Consider the following 9,311-nt stretch of genomic DNA (forward strand, 5'->3'; position numbering starts at 1 on the left):
ATCCAGCCTGTCCAGATCCCTCTGTAGAGCCTTCATTCAAGCAGATCAACACTGCCGCCCAACTTGGTGTCGTCTGCAAACTTACTGAGGGTGCACTCGATCTCCTCGTCCAGATCATTGATAAAGATATTGAACAGAACTGGCCCCAAAACTGAGCCCTGGGGAACACCACTTGTGACTCTCTGCCAATTGGATTTATATACTTGCAGCTCAATAAGTGAAAATTAATTGAGCTGTAGTGTATTAAATTGGTATGAATGAAGTTCACTAAACATACAGTGATAAAATTTTTCATTTGCTCAGGAGCACATGGAACACACGTGGCTAGTATTGCAGCTGGATACTTTCCAGAAGAACCAGAAAGAAATGGTGTGGCTCCGGGAGCTCAGATTCTTGCGATCAAGATTGGCGATACGAGACTAAGTACAATGGAAACTGGCACTGGTCTAATAAGAGCTGTGGGTATTTCACTGAATAAACGATTAATCTCAACAGTGTGACTTAATTGTAGAACATGTGGAACACTTTCTGTTCTACTTGCTTATAGGCCGTGTTTTTATGGTTCTAGAATATTTCCAACAAAAAAAAACCCCACAACCAAGCACCTCCACCCCCCCAAAAAAATCCAAAACAAACAAAAATAACCCAACAAAAAACCCCACAAAACCAACCAGAATATATTTTAAAACATGTCTTAAGACTAATGTTGCATAGAGCACTTACAGGGTCTTTCAGACTGGTAGAGTTGCAGTGTGTCTGGCTAGCTTGACACATGGGCTAAGTTACTCGTATGCTTATTTAAAATTCCTTATTCCGTGTTGTAAGTGTATTTTTTTATAGTTACTTAGATAACTATAGAATACTAAAATACTTAAATAAATCTGGAATAGAGACTAGTATCTACCCATGTGGCTGAACTTGTTTTAACTCTTCTTAACTGTTTCTTAAGAGTGAGGAAAAATATTACTCCTTTTTAGTCATGAAAGGCCCAAGACCTTTTCCATATAGTGAGTTGATGGGGAAAAAGAAAAGGAACTGAAAATAGAAAATTATATTTGTGGCACATAGAATATCTGGCTATAGCAACATGAAGATGTACAATAATGTTTTTGTGACTTTTTGGAATTTAACCAAACTGCACAGGAAAGGAGAATTTTATGTTGTTGAGGACAGGCATTTGAGACAATACTAATGATGTCTGCAGTTTTCTCTTAAGGTAATGTCTTAATTTATAGCTTGGAACATGGCAAGAATAAGACTGTTCAGGGAGTGGTTGTTTTTTTTTATTCTGTTTTTCACTGAGAAAATACCACTTAAATAACTGATTGAAGTAAATTAAATTATTTTCTTTTGTTGAGTCAAAAGAAATTTATCCCTTTTTCTTTGATCTGTAGCAGATCAGTTTAAGCAGATGTTTTTTGCCATTCCTTAAGTGACTTATTCGATGAATAGTATGTATTTTGGCTTTTATTTTTACTTTATCAGATGATAGAAGCAATAAAATACAAATGTGATCTTGTCAACTATAGCTATGGAGAGGCAACACATTGGCCAAATTCCGGGTAAGTACTACTGTGGTTAATATGAAGTATTTTACTGTCTCAGAAGTGGAATTACATTTGTTGAGCTTTGTGTAAATGAACTGTCAGTAAGAATGAATTGTCCAGGCCCAAATGATTCATATACATTAAACTGTTGCAGTTTACATTTTTAACTACCTTCCAAAGTTAAGTAAACCTATTGAAAGTGTTATTGATTTATAATGCAAAGAATATTTTCGAATAATAAAGAATTTTGTAGTTGAAACACCACATGATCTGTGGTTTTTTTTTTTAAGACTTAATATTGCTACATAACTGTTAGTCCTTTTTAAAGCTGTAAGATATTTTTTGTGGTCAGCTTCTGTACTGGAACTGCCTCTGCTAGGTGTGGGAAGCAGGCCACATAATATTCCTTGTTCTGTGACTGGTCACAGGGATTCTACTAGAGATGGAAGTTTTGCCCTGTGGGAAGAAAGCAATATTGTTGATTAAATGACTTATTTGTTTTCTCTTACATCAGGAGAATTTGTGAAGTAATTAATGAAGCAGTGTGGAAACACAACGTAATCTATGTTTCAAGTGCAGGAAATAATGGCCCTTGCCTTTCTACAGTAGGATGTCCTGGTGGAACTACATCTAGTGTAATAGGTAAATAATTTGTTTAGAAAAAAATTTTCACAGTATTCAGTTTCTGTCTTAGTAAGCTTTGTACTTGAGATCACTGGCTGATTGCTGAGGTAAATCTAAAAAAAAAAATCAAAGACTACTGGGCTACAAGATTAATTCTGAGGGAGGCACTTGCTGTATGCTTAGGTATAAAAATTTAGATTGTTATCTTCTTTCAATTCGAGACCTTACTTATGTAGAAAACAGAGGTAGGAGGTGGATGATTTGATGTCTTGATTTGATGTGGCTTTGCATAGAATTTGCAAAAGAAATCTTTGTGGTCTGACCTATTTGAAGATTCCAAGATTATTTTTTTAACTGTAACCATCTGAGCACACTGCTTCACTCAGACCATTAGTTGCTGGTAAGTGCAACTTGTAAAAAATGTAAGCAAGTTGGATTCTAATTATTCTTCTGAAAAATCTTGTAATGCATTCTGAATTGTCAGAACCACAGTTTTAAATCATCTGTCTTCATCAGATAATCTAATTTCTATTTGTAGTGCAACGAAGCTTTTTAATTTTGATATAAAATAATCCCATGACGTGACCTAGACAAGTCCTTCTAGGGGAAGAATTCTTTCAACTGCAGTACCACTTCTGTGCAAGTCTATTACTGGCACAAGAATTGTTTTTTCTGATAGGCTAGAGTATGTTTTTGATATTTCAGTGAAAGATTGATGTATAAGACTTAGCAAAATGTCTAGCATTCAGGGGTAATTTCCCTAGTCTTAATTTTTATATAAATGCTCTGATACTGCATTACTGCTTGTTAAATCTCAGAATTCTCATGCAAGGAGACTAGCATGTAGACTTGAAAGTTGGAGAGGGACTATTTCAGGACAGCTAGTAGAATTAATGCTGATTACTTTCTAAAAGTTAATCTGCAATTACTCCACCACTGGGACTGGGGGTTGGAACTGGAACTAACAAGCTCTTTTCAGATCTGCATTGGCTTTGCTCTTACAGTGCATCTATTCTGTCAATTCAGCTTACTTGTTGTATCACTTTAGAGACTGGGTGATCATTCACTCTGCATGCAAAGTAGCTTGCTTCTTGTCCTCCATCTGGAGTGAACCAGATAGGGGTTTTTGTTGTTTTTTGAGGGTAAAGCAAAATACAGTCGACCGGTTGGCTTGGTTCACACAGACAGTATGGACGTGGACCTTGCCAAGTTTGTTTGTTAGCTTGGTATGGTAGTTTTCTGCCAACTTGATAGTGCTTGTGCCATAAAGAAAATGGAGTGTACACTTTAGAATAGGTACACAATGCAACGTGCATCCTTGACATCGTGTTCTAAAAATACAACTTTCGCAGGCTTTGACATAGTCATTTACGTGCTCTGGGCACTTTGAACTGATATACAGGAAAGTAATGACTGTCTTATCACTGTGTTTGAGCTGTGTGGATGTGGCCATCTGCTCCAGGTGGTGTAGCTGTGAGCCACGTGAACATGAACCAATTCACATAGGTTGCTTTGAGGTATGGTTTGTGTAGTTTGTAAAAGTGTAAACACAAAGGGGTGCGGGAGAGAGTGGAAACATGTAAAAGTGATCGGTTGTGAAAGAAATGTAGAAGGTGAATACATTCTATTGCAGTTGAATAAAAATGAAACTTTGAAGTTTACTTAATTTTTTAATACTATATACAGTATGACCATCAGCATTGTTACTACATAGCATGCTGCTTTACACTTGCTTTGTAAAAATATCTGGATTTAATGAGATGGAAAATGTGTTTCCATTTTTAAATGTCAAGCAAAAATTCTCATAATGAATTTAAAACAAATATTTTATTTTTGCTTTTAATAAAAATTCATTGGACATCTAAAATGCTTGAATGTTTTTTTTACAGGTGTTGGTGCCTATGTATCACCTGACATGATGGTTGCTGAATATTCTTTAAGAGAAAAACTGCCAGCAAATCAATATACTTGGTCATCCAGAGGGCCTAGGTAGGTTATACTAAAAGAACAAATTCATTACTTTGTGGTTCATATTATGTAATTCAAAATCTAAAAATTGGTCATTAATAGCAGAATAGAAGTATTTCTTTCCCATGGAAAGTGCATAGGTGGCCTGCTGTTCTTGGAAGGCCTTTGTATGTCGGGTTCTAGGACTCCTGGGGCGGGGGGAAGACCACTGAACAGCCTCAGCACAACCTGTGTGTTTCAGGAAAGTGTATTTGATGAGTGCGAACCTATTCAGAGATGATAAAAGTTGTTGAAAAGTTGTTTGGAAATTCATTCTTTTTCTAAAATTTATTTTTTCCATAGCATTTATTTCATTAAGTTAGTGTGATGAAGTTAACTGTTCTGTTAGTGTTGAAGATTAAAAGAAATACTATTACTGCAGTGGTGTTACTTCTGGCTTCAGTGACTTTGCTGTGATGGCACAACTTACTCAAGGGTTTTGTCGGAGTCCAGTAGAGGTGTGAGTAGGCAGAAAAAAATGCTTTTCTATCTCACATTATAGAAAATTATCTCAAAGATCTATAAAAGAAAATTTAGAGGCAATAAAAACTTCAATTTTTATTTCATGTCTCAGAAGCATTTGATAGTAATGTGGTAGCCAAAAGAAGAAAAAAAGAATAGCATCTCTTCCTGAGTTCTTGCCTGTGTTTAGACTTTGGAATTGTTCTTGTGAGTCGTGGAGTTACTGTATACTGTCTTTTATAGTTTAGCCTACAATAACATTGGGTGAAGGAAAAAATAAAAAATGTAGCTTGAAGTTGGTTCTTGGTTTATTTGCTGGTTACATAGCAAATGCTTCCCTATTAGCATTGGTCTTTAAAGTTAGCTCTCATGGTGTTTTTATACTTACGGGCAAGTATATTGTTCCAAGAACCTTATTATGTAGAATTGTCATGTTTCATGTAGGGAAAAAAAAAATCTCTGCCTTCAGCTGAGAAAGGGAGAAAGATTTGTAATTAATATTGATATACATACATACATGCACACGTAAGTATATAAACTACATTTTGTGTGCTTTGTCATTTTGCATTCTAAAATAGTCAGAATGAGCATTGTCAGCTGAAAGGTCCAAATCTGGCCAAAGGAGGATTCCTCCTGTGTAGGGTGCAACACACAGGTGACTGGAGAGTTCCTAAAGCTTTGCTAGAGCAGGCGTGGGGCAGGGGATCAGTCTGTCTGAGTAGGCAGTAGAGGCTTTCAGGCAGAAACGCTGTGCACTGCTTGGCCAGAAGTGTCATGAAACAGAACCTGTTATTTACATAGGGCTGTCATAAAATATGTCCAAACGTTACATTGCAGTATCACACTGAGAGTACTTTGATTTGACACACATTTTAGACATATGAAGCTGTTAGTGTGGGATATAAATACGCTAAAACACCCTGCCTCTCCACAGAACTTAATACCTCAGGTACAGTGCTGTCCTTATTCAAGTGGTGCAATTTTTGTCTATCCAGAGTAAGGAAGACAGAGTATATCTGGCTCATACAGTTGAAAACTAGATGCTGCTTTAACTGTGCCATAGGTACTCACTCTGTTCTTAAATATGCTTGGGCAAGAAAGAATGGTGGCTTAGGCCCAGCTGATCTTGATCCACCTCTTGACATTCCTTTTTTTTGTCTTCTCCCCTTGCTCTCCTTGTCTCAGGTTCTGTATTGTAATTGAGTTTGACCTGGTAGTGAAGTGGCAACATGCAAAATTAGAGATCTGGATTTTGGATCTTTTCTAGTTTTCCTCTCCCTTTTACTATTTTTCTTTAAAAATAATAACTGTTAAATAGGCTATGTAGAATACTAATTTATGTATTGAAGTGTTTAATAGGTTTGTTTGCATGCATTTTCTAATTCAAATCCCAGAAGATATTCTGCTTACTAAACTGAAGCCTGGTGAAGAGTATTGAAGGAGTGAAAGTTTAGAAAACTTCCCCTGTAAAACAGGCATAGCTGATGATTGATGTGACGTTTTAAATTGCTACTTAGGGGCATGCTTTTTCTTGAGGTTAATGGATTTAGTGAAGTTATACTTGTGAATGTTCCCTAAAGATAAAATTATTTTTTTAAGTGCATGGATAACTTCAAGATAAAGTGTGCAGAAAAAAATGTTTGTTTTTAAACCATTCTGTTTTAACACTAGCACTGATGGAGCCCTTGGAGTAAGTATCAGTGCCCCAGGAGGTGCTATTGCTTCTGTTCCAAACTGGACTCTGCGAGGAACACAACTCATGAATGGCACATCCATGTCTTCTCCCAATGCATGTGGAGGCATTGCATTAGTATTGTCAGGTAATGTGCTACGATGTTAAGTATAGATGCATAGCCTAAAAGAAATTAGATACTTTTTCCTCTAAAAAAAAATGCTGTAACTTTCGAAATTTTTTGTTGTAGCCAATAATACCCTTTATTCTTAATTTCAGGCCTCAAAGCTAATGATATTCATTACACTGTTCATTCTGTCAGAAGAGCTTTAGAAAATACTGCAGTGAAAGCTGAAAACATAGAAGTATTTGCACAAGGACATGGTATTATTCAGGTACTTGCTAGCAAAAAACCCAACATAATGTAAATAACTGCCAGTGGAAAACTAAGCCACAAAAAAAGAGCAACTTCCTAGAGCAAACTCAGTTTGCTCCCATGCTACTTGATTCTCAGATCTGACTGAGGGGAAAATAAGGGAAAGTAGTGGGAGGGGAGGAGGAATGAGATGGTTCTTTCAGTTTCAGCATGCAGTTACTGTAGAATAGATGTGTTAACCAGACGCATTCTTAGACTGATCAAAAAGGTATGTGGACATAAAAGTGGGATGTGGGTTTTTATCACCCACGTATGGATTTGGATGCCTAAATTCTGTCCTAATGTCCAAAAATGTCTTTATGCTATTGTCAGAGAGAGCTGAACTTGTTTGATGCAGACAAAAGCTGGAACTGTAAGTTCTGGGCAGTGGAAATACAGATACCCACGCTGGTTCACAAAGCAGTACAGCTGCAGTTGTGCGATGACTGCTCTGGGCCTGCACTGAAAAGTCTGAGTGTTCATTTTGTCCTGTGGACTTCTAATTAGCTTGGAAATCTGTGATGTGATCCTTTGTATGATGAAGGCACAGTGAATGACAGTCTCCCAGTGTGTGAGCTTAGGTTCTTGAAGAGCTGCTGCTGGTTTTTGCCTACAGTCAGTCCCATCCTAGCCAAATAGAGGTACTGAGATTTTGCTGTCATGCTTAAACATGCTAGATATTAAATGCTTAGCCCTAAACTCACGTTCTGGGGATGCTAGAACCTAGTAGGTAATGTCCACTAAGCACATCTGTAACACTGAGTTTGATACAGAAAGCAACAATGGTGGTAGCCATATCAAATAAAAAACATTGCCACAGAAAAAATGAAATGCACCAGTCATAACTTATGATTTAGTAGTCTGTGATTAAAGCATGTGTTAAAACTCTGATCTGGGAGACCGAGGCTGTTGGATGTCCGCTTGTCTCAAAGGAGAGTGCCCTAATCTCTGCTGGTGACGGTAGCTCACTGTGAAGTAGAAGAGAATGTAACATTTTTGGAGTCAGTAGAATAGAAAGCGAGATAGAAGGGTGTCTTTTTAAAACAGAAAGGTGAGCTTGTCATCTGAGTTTACTGTGACAGCTCATTTACTTAAATCCAGGGCTGGATTTCGTGACCTGATTCTCTTATTTCATACCAATATCTAAAACTTATATGGGCATCCCATATTGCTTGTCTCTTCTGAACTGCTCAACTTCTTGGATTGTATAAAAGGTTTAAATGTTTAACTAGTGTTGCTCCACATATGAGAAAGGCACCTAAATTAGTATAGTAGGTCTGGGCTTTGAAGTCCTCTTTGTCTTTGAAGTCATCTCTGAAAACTTTGGTTATGCATCTTTTGATGGGTTTATAGCAAAGGAGATTTGTCTTTTTTTTTTTTTTTTTAATGTTCTTGACTTTCTGTGCTCTGTGTGGCTGTTGCAGACTGAAAATGTTGCCTCATTTTCTATACTGAGTATCGTGTAAGGTGCAATCAGTGTGGCTCAGGTAGCATGTGAGTTACTTCACTGTTTGTTGCTGTGCTTGCTGAGCACTTCATACTGAAGATGATACACATAAATTACTATTAAGTTGAAATTTGTTAATTTAGAATGTGTTCTTTCTAACAGGTTGATAAAGCCTATGACTACCTCATTCAGAATTCATCATTCACAAGTAACATAGGCTTTACGGTTACTGTTGGCAGCAACCGTGGAATCTACCTCAGAGATCCTGCCCAGATAGCTGCACCTTCTGATCATGGGGTTGGCATAGAACCTGTCTTTCCTGAGAATACAGGTAGGAAGGAGCTTTTGGGGGCGGGGGAGGAATAAAGTGTAATCTTTAAACAAAAAACCTATGATGGTGAGGAATGATAGGAATCTGTACCGTAAAAGGAGTAAGTACAACTCTAAATTTTATGGTAAATGAAGGCATGCAGCTAACCAACTTTTCCATTCTAACCTCAGAGTTAAAACTGCAGCACTTCCATGTTTTGGGGGAGTCTGTTGCTTCATGCTTCCTCTCACTGAAAAAAGGGATCTCTCTTTGTTCTGAAGAAATTCAAAGCAAAGTTGTGGAGCCAGGGAATAATATGGAAAAATAATCAAATATCCCTAATGTTTCATGAAATTGTAGAACTTCAGGGTTTTTGTTGTAGATAACTCCTGACAAAGAATGATTACTGTTCTAAAGATGAAAGAACTTACCCAGAAATTAGTTTCTCAATTATTTAAAGACTATAAATTCTAGATTTGGACTTTAAGTTTCCACAACCTGAGAAAAATGCTAGTTTAACAAACTAGACTTACATTCAGTATCTAATAATGGGTAAACATAAATATATCTAAAGGCAATACAGGAATTGATACAGGTTTTAGTTATTTACTAACAGGGTAAAAGTAACTTGTGCAAATCAAAATAAGGTTTGACATCTTTTCTCCATAAACCATTTTGCCCTGCTTTACTTTATTAAATACAAATTGGAACTCACTGAGGGACTGAATTAACTTGTATTCAAAAAATGATCCATGTAAGAGATTGTTACTGAGATTAATTCCTTTCCTAAAACCAGTGATCCCCGGGAAGGTTGGTATGTGACAAAG

At 36.9% G+C, this 9,311-nt stretch overlaps 1 protein-coding gene across 1 annotated transcript in view; it reads left to right on the forward strand.

Moving 5' to 3' along the window:
- Positions 1-9,311, forward strand: part of TPP2 (tripeptidyl peptidase II) — a 52,689-nt gene that overhangs the window by 8,344 nt on the left and 35,034 nt on the right. The window contains exons 7-13 of the mRNA XM_009333372.1: positions 304-458; positions 1,486-1,562; positions 2,062-2,189; positions 4,061-4,160; positions 6,312-6,460; positions 6,592-6,707; positions 8,337-8,505. Coding sequence (XP_009331647.1) covers positions 304-458; positions 1,486-1,562; positions 2,062-2,189; positions 4,061-4,160; positions 6,312-6,460; positions 6,592-6,707; positions 8,337-8,505 — 894 coding nt within the window. The remainder of the gene's footprint in view (positions 1-303; positions 459-1,485; positions 1,563-2,061; positions 2,190-4,060; positions 4,161-6,311; positions 6,461-6,591; positions 6,708-8,336; positions 8,506-9,311) is intronic.

This window comes from Pygoscelis adeliae, unplaced genomic scaffold (genome assembly GCF_000699105.1).
Source record: "Pygoscelis adeliae isolate BGI_AS28 unplaced genomic scaffold, ASM69910v1 Scaffold48, whole genome shotgun sequence".
Lineage (NCBI taxonomy): Eukaryota > Metazoa > Chordata > Aves > Sphenisciformes > Spheniscidae > Pygoscelis > Pygoscelis adeliae.